We start from the raw sequence: 17,807 nt of genomic DNA on the forward strand, positions 1-17,807 counted from the left end.
AGGCATAACCACGTCGCAAACCTTTTCACATGAATCACCTGAGTACAAATGACAGATCCACATATGCAGTGCCCTTTTGGGCTTGTGTATACGATTGATTCTACTGCCATCTGTATATGTATATATCGCTATCCCATGACTTTTGTCACCTCACTGTATAGTATAGTATTTGTAGATTATAATCCTCATTTCTATGCATTTCTGCCGACTACTAATCAGGTAAAAAATGGGAATACATTATGTTGGCCATTTTGGCCAGCTCTCTTCTACATGCTATAGATGTCACGTCAAGGAGGTGCTCTTAACTGCGTAGACAGGGCATATTCCTATGTGAGGCAATATTGCGCAGTTAAGGCAATGGAAGTCGACAGAAAAGTTGATGAATTTATGCCCTAAATAGACTTCCTTATTTTGCTGTATATATGAAATGTAACATTGTCAATCTAGATGTAGCGGACGATCATTTTCGATATCGCGCTGCAGCGCTGAACAGAGTTAACGTTTTCAGCCTTCGCAGAATACCTCTTCCGCTACTACATAATTCAGTTTTAATCATTTACAACTAATGGATCTGACTAATCGAAATCGAGCAGCGCGGCAGGAAAAAGCTGTTATAAATAACCCGCTTCGTGCGAAATGATGAGATTTTCAGTCTGCAGCAATCAATTTGCCACGCACAGAGCGCCGGCCTCCTGAAATGGCGTCCACATGCGCGTGTGACCCGGTGGTATTTTTAGTTTTTTTTGCCCTCTGCAGTGCTGTCGTTTTGTCTGCTGCCGGTTTCGGGATTCGAGCACACAGCCATTTGTCAGGGGCGACCGGAGACGTAATCTGGTCGGCGCCGGCGTCGCCCTAATTGGTTTACCCGGAGCGCTGCGAATGGCCACCTCGCCGCCCTAATTACAGCGCAATCCGTCCCGCGGGCAAACAGGTGCCAACCGGACCCTACACATGGCTCATTTTCATTCGCCGCGAGAGGGGCATGATTTTCAAAGACCATCGCACCCACGTTAATATTCTTTTTATGTTATTTCTTATATTGTAAGGTATGAAAGGGAAATAGGGATTGACGAGCGAGTGAGACAGAGTTGTAGCATATCCACGATGTTATTCAATCTGAGCACTGATCAAGCAGTAAAGGCAACCAAAGTAAAGTTTGGAATAGAAATTAAAGTTCAGGGAGAAGAAGTAATAATTTTGAGGTTTACTGATGACATTTTTATTCTGTCAGAGACAGAAAAAGACTTGGAAGAGCAGTTGAACGGAGTGCTCAGTTTCTTGAGAGGATGTCAGACGGACATCAGCAAAAGTAAAATAGTATAGTCGAATTAAATCAGGTGATGCTGAGGGAATCAGATTAGGAAACGAGACAAAGTAACAGAAGGGTTTTGCTATTTGGGCAGCAAAGTAGATGATGATGGCTGAAGGAGAGAGGAAATAAAATGTAGACTGACAATGGCAAGAAAAGCGTTTCTGAAGAAGAAAGTTTGGCAGTATCGAATATAAATTTAGGTGTTAGGAAGTCTTGTCTGAAAGTTTTTGTATGGAGAGTAACGGTGTATGGAACTGAAACATGCACGATAAGAGACGATTTTGAAATGTTGTGCTCCAGAAGAATGCTGACAATTAGATGTGTGGATCTCGTAATCAATGAGGAGATATTGAACAGAATTCGGGATGAAAGACGTTTGCGTCACAGCCTAAGAGAAGGGATCGGTTGGTATGACACATTCTGAGACATCAAAGTATGGAAGGATGGAAGTGTGGGGCGTAAAAATTGTAGGGGAAGACCAAGAGATGAATACACTAAGCAAGTTCAGAAGGATGTGGGCTGCAGTAGCTGTTCGGAGATGAAGAGGCTTGCACAGGATACAGTACCACCAAACCGGTCTTCGAATTGAAGACCACAACAAAAACAACGACACATTGTAATTATGCTCATACAATTGGAAGGAAAATCAGCATTGGCCGTATTTTGTTGTTTTATTGTCATCAAAATCGATTTCCAGTCACTTAGTGACCATCCTCAGTGCTGTAATATACAATTAAAATTGGTAGGCACTGGTATCAAGCTATAACCACAAGCTTAGAGTGATCACATAAACTTGGCCACTGCGTTGACCGTAGTGAGAGATAATGCAAGAGATCTGGTATTATCGACACGCTCATGACACTGTGGGTGTCTCAATGTCGAATTACCTAACGATTTCCGAAAAGAATGTCCGATGCGTTTAGTTCCAATTACCATTCGGCGTTCAAAGACTGCTAATTCCCGTCGTGCGGGCATAAGCACGCCGCAAACATGGATTACCTGAGTACAAATGACAAATCCGACGAGTTTATGTGATCGCTCTAAGCTTGTGGTTATAGCTTGATACCAGTGCCTACCAATTTTAATTGTATATTACAGCACTGAGGATGGTCACTAAGTAACTGAAAATCGATTTTGCTGACAATAAAACAACAAAATACGGCCAATGCTGATTTTCCTTCAAATTATATCCACTATTTGGTCGTGGTGCACACAACACTTCATGGAGTCGCTACTTAGTAATAATTATGCTCATTACTGTACCAATGTGGGCGTTACACTAACCGCTCAGGTGACAATTTTTAAGAGCGGGAATCTGTCCGAGCATTGTTTAAAAATATTGATACAGCCAAGAACGTACACTGGCTTTGAACTGAAGAAACTGGAGAGGGGAATCGTAGAGGTTTCGTGAAAAGAGCAGAGTTTGAGAAAATGAAGCACAATCCGCTACAAAATAAAAACATAAAACTGGTGAGAAGCTGTGTTTATTAATCACTAAATGTATTAATGCGACCAAATTATAACTGGCGTCCTCCTCCATAGCTGAGCGGCGAGTGTGACTGACTACTGTTAGGAGGACTCGTTTTAGTTTCCGGTACTGCCAGGCGTTTTTCTTTGCTGGGAGGGCTGGCAGAGGACCCATTCAGCCTTGTGATGTTCGTTTAGGAGCTACTCGAGTGCTAAGTAGCGGCTCAAATGTTTGGGAAGATGACAACAGCCGGAAAAGTGGCGTACTGACCACATGCCGTTCCATGGTACACCCGAATGACGCTATTGTAGACGACGACACGCCGGCAGGTTGGTAGGGGCAGAACGCAGAGCTGGTATACGACAACACACCGACAAATTGTAATCGCAGCACCGAGAAAGAGTTGTGCGACATAAACGAAAGTTGATATGCGTGGTTCTACATCTGAAAAATTGGCGGTTGTTCAGATTTCGCGACAGTCACGCAAGAATCCCGCTAGTAGCGCCACTATGAGAATGAAAATCAGGCTTGCCTGAAATAAATCCTGTAAATCTGGTGAGCGTTAGATACCTTTGATATGGGACGTGCTGAGTTGATGTTAGTCATAAATTCCTTTAAAGCGACAAAGAAGCCATTAACACCTAACTGAGTTTGAACGAGGTCGCGTAATACGGATACTAGAAACTGGATGTTCCTTCTGCGATAAGGCAGAATGACTTGGCGGGAATGTAGTCACTGTATATGGTTGTTGGCAGCGATGGTCTAAAGAATGTACAGCCGTAAAAAGATAGTGCTCCGGCCGGTCATTACCGAGAACCAAGACCATCGTTTTGGCGTATGGCTCTGGCGCATTGTAACTACATCTTCAATTGAATCTGAGCAGCAGTTGGCGTCACTGTGACACTATGAACTATTAAAAATCGGATACTTTGACGACAGCTCCGAGCCAGACGCTCTGCAGCATGCATTCCACTGACCCCGCACCAAAGCCACTTGCGACTTCAGCGGTGTCAAGCGAGAGCTCATTGGTGGACTGGGTGGTCTGTTATGTTTTCTGATGAAACCTGGTCCTGTATCGGTGCCAGTGATAACCCTGTCTTCGTTAGAAGGAGCTTAGCTACGGGTCTGCAAACAACCTGTCTGCGTGCAAGACATACTGGACCTACACTTCGAGTTATGATCTGGGGTGCGATTTCGTATGACAGCAGGAGCACCCTCGTCGTTATCCCACAGACCGTGACTGATAATCTGTACATCAGTCTGGTATTACGATCTGTCGTGCTGCCATTCCTAAACAGTTTTCCAGGGGGTGCTTTTCAACAGGATAACGCTCGTGCGCGTACCACAGTTGTTACCCAACAATCTCTACAGAGTGTCGACATGTTGCCTTCACTACATATGTCTCCAATCGAGCACATAAAGGACCACCGGACGACAGCTCCAGCGTCATTCACAACTCGCATTCCCTGAATAGACCGACCTAGTGCAACAGGCATGGAGGCCCATCCCACAAACTGACATCCGGCACCTGTACAACAAATTGCATGCACGTTTGCATGCTTCCATTCAACATTGTGGCAGTTACACCGGTTCTTAATGTAACAACATTTCACATGTGCACTGGTTTTCTTATGCTTACTTTAACCTGTGATTTTGCAATGTAAATCTCTGACGTAGGCGAATGTTTTCCCATGATTTCATTACTCTATATTTATTACTTTTTTGGTGTTGCAATTCTTTTTCCGTCAGTATAGATAAGAACTATGCTCGTTGGGCCAAACGTAAGTCACCTCATTAAAAGAGTGTACTGTTCGATTTGGAGCGCTGTGGAACTGGAATCAGGATGTCGTGCAACCTTAGTTACTTAGCTAGTTACATGTTTCACAGATAATTTGAACGATGCTTTTATTGAAATTATGTGGAACGATTATACGCGATTAATGTTAACAATAACAGACACATAATTTTTAGTCCTACTCAAGCAACTACACTTAAAAACAAAGGATGGAAACAGCACAGTAAAATAGGGCGATCTTCTGGGATGACAGAAAGGCAGACAGGATATCTTATTTTTGGACTTTCTCATGACCACGCCGTAAATGAAGCAGCCTACACTGCCCGTCATCAGCGTAGATTGTTCAGCTGATCTACAAAGAATGGTGTACGACTCTCAAAGATCAAACACGACGTAAGAAGAGTGGCCATGAAAATATGTTAACCGACAGAGACCGGAGGAATCTTGATGATAATCTGTTTCACATCTAGTAGGATCTGCTGTTGTCAGTCAGTAAAGGTCCATCTTAAACTCTTTCCCAGTGATCGTTGATGAGGGAGTTTTGTGGCTTGCAAATGTTCATTGCACAGAGCATCGCAACAAGGTGCACGTCTTTAATTCCCCAAACAAGACAAATACTGACTGGAGCCGTGTAGTTAGGGTCTAGGGGCTTAAAAACTTTTTCTTTTTCAAATGATACACCGACGGCCGAAAATGGCGTTCAACCCACAGTGTACGTCTGTTTATTGATGGTTTGGTGTTGTTTTTCGTACCATGACTATGTCTCCTCAGCGATGTTACCGTGAACATGAACCAGGACGTTTCTTTCAACATTCTCCATCACCCCGTTTTATACATACTCACGCTCAGTAGTACACTACGTCATCAAAAGTATCCGTACTCCTCCAAAAACATACGTTTTTCATATTAGTTGCATTGTGCTGCCATCTACTGCCAGGTACACCATATCAGCGAAACCAGCAGTCATTAGACATCGTGAGAGAGCAGAACGGTGTTCTCCGCGGAACTCACGGACTTCGAACGAGGTGAGATGATTGGGTGTCACTTGTGTCATACGTCTGTACGCGAGTTTTCCACACCCCTAAACATCCCTAGTTCCACTACTAGTAAAGTGGAAACGTGAAGGGACATGTACAGCAGAAAAGCGTATAGGTCGACCTCGTCTGTTGACACAGGAATTCCAAACTGCTTCAGGATCCACTGCAAGTACCGTGACAGTTAGGCAGGAGGTGAGAAAACTTGGATTTCTTGGTCGAACGGCTGCTCATAAGCCACAGATCTCGCTGGTAAATGCCAAATGACGCCTCGCTTGGTCTAAGAAGCGCAAACATTGGACGATTGAACGGTGGAAAAACGTTACTTGGAGAGACGAATCATGGTACACAATGTGGCGATCCGTTGGCAGGGTGTTCGTATGACGAATGACCTGTGAACGTCATCTGCCAGCGTGTGTAGTGCCAATTGTAAAATTCGGAGGCGATGGTGTTATGGTGTTGTCGTGTTTTTCATGGAGGGTGCTTGCACCCCCTGTTGTTTTGCGTGGTACTATCACAGCACGGGCCTATATTGATGCTTTAAGCACCTTCTTGCTTCCTACTGTTGAAGAGCAATTCGGGGATGGTCTTTCAACAAGATCGAGCACCTGTTTATAGTGCACGGCCTGTTTCGGAGTGGTTACACGACAGTAATATCCCTGTAATGGACTGGCCAGCACAGAGTTCTGACCTGAATCCTATACAACACCTCTGAGATGTTTTGGAACGCCGACTTCGTGCCTGGGCTCACAGACCGACGTCGATACCTCTCCTCAGTGCAGCACTCCGTGAAGAACGGGCTGCTATTTCTCAAGAAACATTCCAGCATCTGATTGAACGTATCCTTGCGAGAGTGGAAGCTGTCATCAAGGCTAAGGCTGGGCCAACACCATACTGAATTCCAGCATTACCGATGGAGGGTGCCACGAACTTGTAACTCATTTTCAGTCAGGTGTCCGGATATATTTGATCACATAGAGTATGGGGACAATTCTGTCTTCCAGCGTGACAACAGTTGTGCCCACATATATGCATCTGTGTGTTCTTGATCTGACGAACAGACTGCCTGTTGCACGTCAATTCAAAAATTTACCCACATATATGCATCTGTGTGTTCTTGATCTGACGAACAGGCCGCCTGTTGCACCTCAATTTCCCCGCTATATATACCACCTAACTGTAATCCGATACATTTACATCTACATGACTAGTCCGCAGTTCATATCTAAGTACCTGGCAAAGGGTATACCTAACCACTTTGACTATATTCCTCTACGTTCCGCTCTGGAGCAGCGTGGGAAAAGGGGACATTTAAATCTTTCTGTGCGAGCTGACATTTCTCTTCTTTTATTAAAAAGTTTGCTTCTCCCGATGTAGGTATGTGCCAACAAAATTTTTCGCGTTCTGAGGAAAATGTCTGTGACTGAAATTTCGTGAAAAGATCTCGTAGCAGCGAAAAATGCATTTAAAAAGGTTTGCAAATTCAGTTTCCAGATCACTTTCTTGAATTTCCATATGACTGGTTTTCACCCACCAGCCCATCTTCAGATTATGTCTCTACAGTAAAGTTTCAGTTCCACTTTCGATAGATTACTCTGTAACTGTAACAAATGATCTAGAGCTGGACAGTTGCCCCGAAACCGGTCGTATGGAAATAAAGAAAAGCGTTCTGGAAACAGAATTCGGAAACTTTTTTATAAGTCACGATCGCGGTAACTCCATGGACACCAATACGTCCATATCCGTGTCACCCTTTCACAGCAGTAGGAAACGCGCTGTCTAGTTATTAAAAAAAATCCGTCAGCTGTAAGTTCATCTCCAGTAATATAATACATTATCATCAGGCTTAAAAACGAATTTAGAGCAGTATTAACAACAATAACTGCATGGAATAAGGCTGCTAACTGTACAAATAGGAAAACATATTTGTCACAAATCGATAAGATATGAGTAGGTTTCAGTATGATGTCATATACGAAGGTTCCACGAGCTATGTTTCTTCCGTAGATATAAAATATGAGAAGCCTCCAAAGTGGTTAAACCATTGATAAAGTGTATGTTCCAGTTATGCCAACTGTTGATAAAGTGTATGTTCTAATTATGCCAACAAAAGATTAAAATGACAATAAAATGAGAAAACGAAAAGATGAAAAGCTAGTAAATCCTAAACATAGCTGGGTATAATTTAGAAAACGGAAACATCATATGACTACAAATATGCAGTTCACGCTGCTTTTTCGCTATCAGAAAAACAGTGTAGAAACAGTATCAGAAACTGGAAAGTATGAAATTACCTACGTATCTTAACCGTATGTGTTCTTAATAGTGACAATCCTCGTACTGATGCACTGTTAAGTCAATAGGACGCATTAAGTATAAATTATATGCGTACTGTATAGTATACACTACGGTAACTATCGTTATGGTTAAATAATTCTGTTTACGTCTTTGTGTAACATTTCTTATACCTATTGCGTCCTATTGACAACATGTCACTATGATGATTGTTGTTGCTAATAATACATATGATTCAGACATACAGGTCATTTTATTTTTTTCAGTTTCTGACAACGAACAAGCAGCCTGAATTGCATATTTTCTCCGAAATCCAGATTCAGTCAAAGTTGTGAGCGTTAGCACTTTATCATTACGAATGTGGTGTTTCCTAAAGTCACCCTGCTCGACTAAGTCTTTTTTTTACACCAGTAACCTCTTGCATCTGGTTAAGAATTGGACCCTCAAGTAATTTTTATGTTATGCTGAGTGGGGAGACTGGTCGATAGTTAGCCGCATTAAACCCTTCGTTGACTGGTTTCAAAACTGCGATCACTTTTGTTTTGTTAAACATCTTTGGTTTTTTTCGTGTTCGTAATGTTTCGTTGAAGAGCTATAGGAGCCATTGTTTCATTCTGGGGCTTATAGCTTTAAGGAACTCCGGATACACTCCATTAAGCCTAGCAGCTTATTTTTATTTAGTGCGCAGAGTCGCGTTCATACTGAGGTTGTGGTTTTGTGGTTCCAAGGAAGATAGCTTTGCGTATAGTTGTTTCTTCGCAGTTCGTTTATGTGTCTAATACAATATAACTTTTGAGAGTATGTCAATTATTCTTAACAATATTCCCAAGAACATGCAGCTTTTACTCAGTTAACACTCGGCAGAAATCAAACCTGCATTTGGATCGCACTTCCTTAATTCTTGTGCAGAAAGGTGTGCAATATACTGCTGCACCCGTTTTCAGTAAGCCACCCCTCGAATTCAAAAATCTTAGCAGTCATCCACGCTCTCTCAGATCTTCACTGAAGAGTTTTCTCATGGGTCACTCCCTCTATTCTGTCGAGGAGTTCCTTGAAAAATTAAGCTTATTCTTGTTGTATTGTTGATTTCGTTTACTTACACCTATGGATTGACTTTTTTTCCGATTCATGTACATTTTATTCTTATCTGTTATTAATTTTGTGCTGTAATTTCATATACTGACATGTTCCATGACCTTGGAGATTTGCTCCTCAATTTGATCCTACGGAACTTGACGTATAAATAAATAAAAAAAACTACTGGAAGCTATTGTATTAGCACTTTTGTGTGTGTTTCTTTATTGATTCTGTAACACGTTTCCTTACAAGATTCCAAGCTTTACTGCTGGAACGTTTAATATTCAGTCCAGTTGTCGTCTTGTGTCCTTTATCTTTTCTGTCTCAATTGAGAGCCTGAAGTAGATGTTCAGCTATTATATCCGTATGATTGCTGATACAGTATCTACAATTCGTCACATTCTTGCGCCCATCCAGATATGTAAAAACGTCGAAACCCAGTGCTATGGAGATATTGTCATCAGATTTCAGAGCAAACACAAATCCCTCATAATCCGATGGGACTGGAGGGATCCACTGGACGGCATCATTAACTTCCTTCTTAATGTGGTCTCAGTTGCATGTTGAAGGTTTCATCGAGGTTGCACGACTGATGTAGCAAATGGGATATCTATACCACCTTGTATTACCACTGGTTTCCTTTTACCATACTACATCTAAACGCTCCTGAATGTTTAGAAATGTAGACGTGGTCGTGACTGCTCAATTCCTTAGGATAGCTCTATTTATTTCTTCTTGTGCGCACCTCTCCTCGTGGCTATGGCTGTTAAAATCCCCAAAATATTCGTACATTACCGGATCACCAGGAGACCTTACTGGGGAGCTTTGCCTCTGAGGAGTTCAGATATTAGCCACCTTGACGTTGACAAGTTCAATAGCTGAGACGATTGTATCTGCTGATCTGCCCTCTTGAAATGGTTTGAAATCTGTATATCGTGACTTGATAGCTAATACACGTAATCGTCATCAACTTCTTCCGCAAGAGTATACTCATATACCACCTCCTGTACAGATCTGCATCGTCATTAGCATGATTATCCTGCATTGTTATTACATCTACACCATACCCCTTAACAGAAGTTAGAGCTATTCCCTTTTTGGTGGTGAGGTCGACTCCATGTTTAAGTGACATACATTTAAGCTGTGACTAAATGTAATCGAGTTGTATCCTCTGTCTGACTAGCCCCGAGAAGGATCTTGCACCTGTGATCTGTTGCATATTCTGTGCTTTTGTGCAGCAACACCTATTTGGCTTCATTTGCCAGTATATGCCGTTGCCCAAGGATTGGCCGAGGTTTCTGCAATCTTCGGGGAGTCTTCTTTCTTATCTCCCATGTCGCAAGTGTTGATGAAAGTACAAATTTAGACTCTAGAGGAATAAGTGAGAGGTTCTGTAATCACATGTGTGTCTGATGTCATCTGTCCAGATTTCGTAGACATTCTTGTCCATCCATGTTGATCATCACAGCCCGATGAAGTTCCTACTGGCGGAAATATCATATGCATAAACACGGAACAGCTTAAAGCATGTCTATAATGCGAAACAAAATTAGGTCGGTTTTTTGAAACTGTCATTTTCTCCCATTACGACGCGGAACTTCGAAATTTAGCTCAAAACTGTCTACTAACTCCCTCTGCAATGGTGAGTGGTAGTTAGGAGCAAATGCAGAAAGATAGATTTCTAGTGATGGCAGGCGATTTCTTAGATCCACTGCAAACTGTGTCACAGGACACCTATGAGAGCTACGGATTTTGGGAGTCGATAACTGTAGTTGCAGGAGAGTCTAGGAACTCGAGCACCCGCATAAAACTAGTTTGTTGCATTCAGGCTAACTGCTGCGCCGAAGGCCGTTTCTAAACTATAGAAAAATCAAAGGATTCGACTATTTGCACAGCAGACTGAGTCCGTGGGGTGAGTGCTAACAGAGGTAGCAGGCACAAACAATTGATAGCAGTACTCCAAGAGAGAAAACAGACTTGAATGGAAACTTACCCCAGGCTGACATTGAGAGATACTTACTCAGCATCCTAACGTTCCGGCTGAGAACTCTTTTCAATACCAAAATCTGGAGGTTTTGAGGGATTTTGGCGGCCCGCTGTTTCTCTCAACCTGCAGTCTGATCACCAATCCACCGGCACCTGACAACCATTGGCCAATCTCACATGCGGCCCTGCACCTCCATGGTGTCTCTGGCCAACCACATTTATGTCCATTTTCTTCTGTTAATCTGTGTTGTCAGCTTCTTCAATCCCACTTCCTCTCCGGATTCTTTTTGTAAACTAAATGTTCTATTTTACGAAAATTAATCATCATTTCTCCTCTTTGGTTTTGCATTTAAAAGTCCAATATTTCCAGTGAATGAATTATGTTATGTGGAGTTCACTCCTACACTATGTGATCAAAAGTATCCGGACACTTGGCTGAAAATGACTTACCAGTTCATGGCGCCCTCCATCGGTAATTCTGGAATTCAGTATGGTCTTGGCCGACCCGTAGCCCTGATGACAGCTTCCACTCTCGCAGGCATACGTTCAATCATGTGCTCAAACGTTTCTTGTGGAATGGCAACCCGTTCTTCACAGAGTGCTGCACTGAGGAGAGGTATCGATGTTGCTCGGTGAGGCCTGGCACGACGTCTGTGTTCCAAATGTGTTTTGTACGATTTAGGTCGGGAATCTGTGCAGGCCAGTCCATTATAGGGATGTTATAGTCGTGTAACCACTCCGCCACAGGCAGTGCATTATGAACAGGAGCTCGATCGTGCTGAAAGATGTAATCGCCATCTCCGAATTACTCTTCAACAGTGGGAGGCAAGAAGGTGCATAAAACATCAACGTAGCCCTCTGGTGTGATAGTGCCACGCAAAACAACAAGGGATACAAGCCCCCTCCATGAAAAACATGACAACACCATAACATCACCGCCTCCGAATTTTACTGTTGGCACAAAACACGCTGTAGATGATGTTCACCGGGCATTAGAGTTACCCATACCCTGCCATCGGATCGCCACATTGTGTACCGTGATTCGTCACTCCACACAACGTTTTTCCATTGTTCAATCGTCCAATGTTTACACTCCTTACACCACGCGAGTCGTCTTTTGGCAGTTACCGGCGTGATGTGTGGCTTATGAGCAGCCGCTCGACCATGAAATCCAAGTTATCTCACCTCCCGCCTATCTGTGATAATACTTGCAGTGGATCCTGATGCAGTTTGGAATTCCTGCGCGATGGTCTGTATAGATGTCTGCCTATTACACATTACGACCCTTTGGGGTGTCCGGACACTTTTGGTCACATAGTGCATCTTTGTCTTAAAATCTCCAATTAATGAAGAAAATGTCGTGGTTACTGAATTTTTTCCTTCTTTCAGATCTTTATGGATCTGTTCGAGGTCTTCAACAGTTGAAATGGAAATAGTTGCATAGCTACATATGATTTAAACCCAGTATTGGTATTACACTGAAGGACCATGTAGAACACTGTCTGAAACAGACATGGTCTTCGTGATAAGATATTCGCTCCTGTTGTGAATTGACCGAGAGTATGCAAATTTATGTCCTTGTGATTCTGTAACAGAAAGTGCCTAGACCTGAGAATGGTAGTCGCTTTGCCTTTCGGCCTCGTCTTCCAGTATGTCTCATTTGATGTTCTGCAGTTCGTATTCTAAACAAGCGAGATGTTCTTCAAGTTTTATGGTGGAATGTTATATTTTGTGCGTACATAGTTATTTTCTCGTTTTACCTATTTACTTTCTGTCTGTTCTGTTGTTTAACTGAATCTTGGCAACAATGTATCAATGCATAATAATCTTGGCTGCTCAGTCCCTGATGAGTTGCTACCTGGATGCCACTGAATTAGCTTGCTAAATCCATCTCCTTTTTCGTGTCATTTCCATTGAATAATCTTCTTAATGTGTGACATAAATTTATCAGTTTATTGTTCTGAATCCAGGAAAGTCGTTCCACACAGAAGCTGTAACTGATCTCGTCTTTAACGTTGCGATCCATCTGTCCTTCCCACGACGAGTGAGAGACGAATATGGCAGCTCATCTTTAGCTCTGAGGTGACCCGGTAGCCTGCAAAGCGAAGGCTGCTTGGGCTCGCAATATTAGTGCCATTTAAAGCTAGAGTTTTAGCTGTTCTGTAGCAAAACAACAAGCAGCCACACAGAAAACCAATAAACTATTCTTAAGAAAACCTCTCCATAATAAGCCCTCTTGCTATACGCAGTATCTCATACTGTAAAGGGGAAAAAGGTATACTGCACGACTGGTAACGCCTCTTACCGCATCTGCTGACATAATGATTCGTTTTTGTCTAAACACAATTTTAGTTATAAAATGCCACATCCCCACACTACTTGAATATAACACAAGACATAAAGCAAACACAGACACTTTCTAAGTTCAGCATGATTAATATCTTACTAATCCATACCATTTCGGAATGATCATATTACAGATGCTTTATGTTGTATGCAAATAGTTTTTTATTGTGAAGTTATCGTCTTAAATTGTATTTCATTTCTATTAGTGCGTTGTATGTATTAATAGTGTTTTTCTATTTGTTTATTGAGCACAGCAGTACACGTAAAAGCGAAATTAATAATAAAAAGTACATTCTCTCATATTATCTGAAATATTCCTACTATGTTCAAGCAGTTAAGACATTCTACGCCTGTAGAAACCTACTGGTACTTAGTTAATTACATATTCAAACAAAGTTTGATTGCATTTTATCCGGGAAGCAATTTTCTTATAGGTTTATAGGTATGGATCCCCAAAGATAAACTTTTGATGGATTAAGAGTAGAGTAGATGGTGTGAGAGGGATGACTTCCCAAGCAAACTCCGGATGACGTTTTTGTGAATTCAGCAGAATACGTTATCGTGTATTTGATGCAGTTTTTCTTACGTTTCAACTGTAAGCTGTCTCATTTGTTTGCAAAAGATACCAGCTGCAATGGACACTTTCCCTTTGGAGCCATTAAATGCAAAAAATTATGTTCAAACTGCCGGTTGCTGGAGTGTATGTCTTTTCTTAGGGCTCAGCCATTAATATATTACACTCGTCGCCAGTAACAATATTGTGAGGGAATGCTCAATGAGTGAACTGATGACATTCATACAAAATGCAGTAGTAGTCACCCTTTGATCTTTGGACTTGGCGCAGCTTTATCGACCACCTAAACCGAATGTCTCAGAATTAGTCCCTACGGTGGTAGGCCGGTGGCCAGGTTTTACGTCTAAGACTGCATATGTGGTGTATTGAAAAGAAGACCCTTACTGTCAAGTTAAAGATTAATTCATCTGGTATGTTATTCTAATATTATCATCTGCCAGTGTTGCATCGCCTAGACGAAATATCTAACGCATTAATATACTTCTGATACTGATTCCATTTCTACAGAGTTTTGTAGCACTACAGATACTCTATTAAGATCACATCTGACAGTAGCCGTAGAAACACGTTATACGCATCTAATTCTGTGTTGTCTTAGATCATTAGTTTTACAGAATTAGCCTCTCGAATTTTAGGTAAGAACTGCATATTGGCTATTTTATCCAAGTTGAACCTGGTGTAATCCGCGGCCGTTGATGATAACTGGTGAATGACGCAACCAGCCACAAATACCTTTTAAAGGTTATTTTAGTGCCATAACGGGTTTCGGGCTACCATGCCCATCTTCAGATAGCTAATATTTTCGTTACATAGACGTTTTCATCAACAACATGTCGTCTGATCCATTGGTTTGTTTTCTAACACATTTTATTTTCTCCAGTCTGTTGCACGAGTCACGTAAGCAGTCGAAAAGTAGGAGACTATTTCCCTCTATAGATCTAAAGTTGAATTTCTTTGTTGGTGCTGTTGTTCCAACTAGTAATCGTCGAACAATCGGCTGTCGAAAATCAGGCATATTTCGTCTTGTGTCACCTTTATGGAGCCAAATCAAAATTAGAAAACGTAAAAACGAGTTTATGTGGTACTTAAATTCTTTTTTTGGCTGTAGCAAACCATAGCTGCTGTGAGTTCTTCCATCGTCATACTGGTACCATTCCTCATAAAAGTGTCAGCTTGAAATATTATCGCAACAAACAACACAACGATAACTAATATTTCCGTTCTTCTCAGATCGCTGTGCAGACAGATGCCACATCATGCGTCGCGCTCATCTTGCTGCTCCACTATTTCCATCTCACCAACTTCTTCTGGATGTTCGTGGAGGGTGAGTAAATTAAAAAATAACGTTGCAAGTTATGTTGCTTCTCCATTCCGTGTTTAGCACGTCATAGTAACGTTCAAGGAACATGCACATGGTCTTAAAATTTTACCATAGATCAGAGTAGTGGGTACGTTATAGATGACCGTTTTAGCACATAATCAAACGGCTTATCGGAAACATGACTTTGCTACAGTGTATTAAGGTAAATCGGAAACTTTCAAAGTCGATTTTCCCGGGAATTTTTTTGGAGTCGCATTAAACTTCTTTGACGTATTGATATTTGAGTTCTTAACATCACGTACCATACATATAAAAAATTTACAAGAAACAGATTGCCACGTGGTCTCCTTGTAAGTCCAAACACAGCGTTGTCCTGCGAATAGCTGTTTCAGTATGGGAACACTACACTAGTGCCAGTGATCGGTCTGATTATTTTTGTGAGTCTATGTTCACGCTTTGAGAGTCAGTGCACTCTAAAGAGAATGCAAATTTACTTGTACCTCCATTACACAGGTTACTGTACGTGGTGATTGCCTGTGATCAAGAGAATAATTGAGCATAAGATTCACGATAAAAAAAGTCAGAAACTATGAGTGTTATGAATATGGTACAAGAGCATTTTTGAGCATTTAATGTCTTCAATTACTCACGTACCGTAATACTGTCCACAGATGACTATATGCTTCATGCGGCTTTTTGTCGAGCAGGTTTGATACTATGAATGGAAACCTTGTTACCAACGTCGATATGATACACCGACAAACGTAAATCATTTTCTGAATTTGTTCGTCTCCATTACTCAGATGCTACTTGTAGGGGTGATGTTCATGTCACAAACCTGATACTCTAGTTTCGCCGATGCTGTGGTAGTGAAGGCAAATGGTCAATTACGGTTTATTGGGAGAATTTTAGGATAGAGTGGTTCAACTGTAAAGGAGACCGCATATAGGTGGCTGGTGCGATCTGTTTTTGAGTACTGTTCGAGTGTTCGGGATCCGTACCTGATCGGATTGAACGAAGACATCGAAGCAATTTAAAGGCGGGCTGCTAGAATCGTTACCGGTTGATTGGAACAACATGTTAAGTGTTACGGGAACTCAAATGGGAATCCCTGGAGGGAACGCGACGCTCTTTGCGAGAAAAACTTTTGAGAAAATTCAGAGACTCTGTGTCTGAAGCTTTCTGCCGAACGATTCTACTGCCGCCGGAATAAATGACAAGAAGTGGTTCAGCGTACCTTCCGTCACGCACCGTACCGTGGCTTGTGGTGTATCTATGCAGATGTATGGTTCAAATGGCTCTGAGCACTATGGGACTCAACTGCTGAGGTCATTAGTCCCCTAGAACTTAGAACTAGTTAAACCTAACTAACCTAAGGACATCACAAACATCCATGCCCGAGGCAGGATTCGAACCTGCGACCGTAGCGGTCTTGCGGTTCCAGACTGCAGCGCCTTTAACCGCACGGCCACTTCGGCCGGCGTTATGCAGATGTAGATGTAGACGAAACACATCGGATATAATGAGGATCACTGAAATCAGATTGGAAGAGAGTGGACAAATTTTAAGTGACGAATTCCGAGCATCTTAAAATTTGTTTCTGGGTGGGGTCCGCCTTCAGCTAAACACAATTTGGTTTTTTGTCCAGACATTTTTCACTGCAGTTGCAGCATCATCAGTGTTTCTTTTTAATTATTATGGCTTCTTACCACACGGTGGGCTTTTCCTGCTGTATTGCGTTTTTACAGTGTCTGTTTTGTTTTTTCTTTACAGTTTGTCACCTGCAAGGTTTGTTTTTTCGTCATCATCTTCATTGTCAAGTTCTGTGTATTGAGGTTTCACTGTCACTGTTTACCAGCTGTAATCATGTCTGGGACAAAAAAAAATGTGTTTTCCTAAAGACGGATCCCACCCAGAAACATATGTTATTGTTAAAGCAAACACAGACAAAAGAGCTTCAACCTCAAGAAGATTATTCTGGAACAGTATCTAACATTCGTGGCGTTGGCATAATGTTAGGACTAAATGTCAAGGATAAAGTGATATCCCTCAGACATTTATGTACTTACCAAACAGTAACCATAAGCCTTTTTAAAATGGTGATCGCATTCCCTTCTTCTCTGAGAAGTATGTCCAGTTTCTCATTCGCTACAGTATATAACATTGGTACACCCCTCCACTCGAACGACGGCTGGTCCTAATTTTGGGTGTATCAGAATCTGAACGCATAGTATTACAATCTCAGTTATCTCCATGTTTGTTAACGCTGTAACTGTGTAATATTATCTGCGCACGTGGTAACAAGTGGGAGGAAAGTAATATCGTTTGCAACTACATTGTCAGATTATAAGAACGTTCGTGAAAAATTTGCACGAAATGTGATCTTAGAACAAATCAATCCTGACAATCGTAACAGTCTGTCACCAGTAATATGAAATGAATAACGTCGTCCGAAGAAGTGACAGTGAAGGAAACGTTAACAATTCGGAAATATCTGCCCATTTAATTTGCAAAAGTGACGACAGGAACAAGAAACTAAGCAAAAACCTTGAACAAAGACAATACATGCCAGCTGACGCACAGAGGAAATTAAATTTCA

At 41.8% G+C, this 17,807-nt stretch overlaps 1 protein-coding gene across 1 annotated transcript in view; it reads left to right on the forward strand.

Annotated features, from left to right (window-relative positions):
- Positions 1–17,807, forward strand: part of LOC126252343 (diuretic hormone receptor-like) — a 263,050-nt gene that overhangs the window by 87,102 nt on the left and 158,141 nt on the right. The window contains exon 5 of the mRNA XM_049953232.1: positions 15,118–15,211. Coding sequence (XP_049809189.1) covers positions 15,118–15,211 — 94 coding nt within the window. The remainder of the gene's footprint in view (positions 1–15,117; positions 15,212–17,807) is intronic.

Source organism: Schistocerca nitens, chromosome 4 (assembly GCF_023898315.1).
Source record: "Schistocerca nitens isolate TAMUIC-IGC-003100 chromosome 4, iqSchNite1.1, whole genome shotgun sequence".
NCBI lineage: Eukaryota > Metazoa > Arthropoda > Insecta > Orthoptera > Acrididae > Schistocerca > Schistocerca nitens.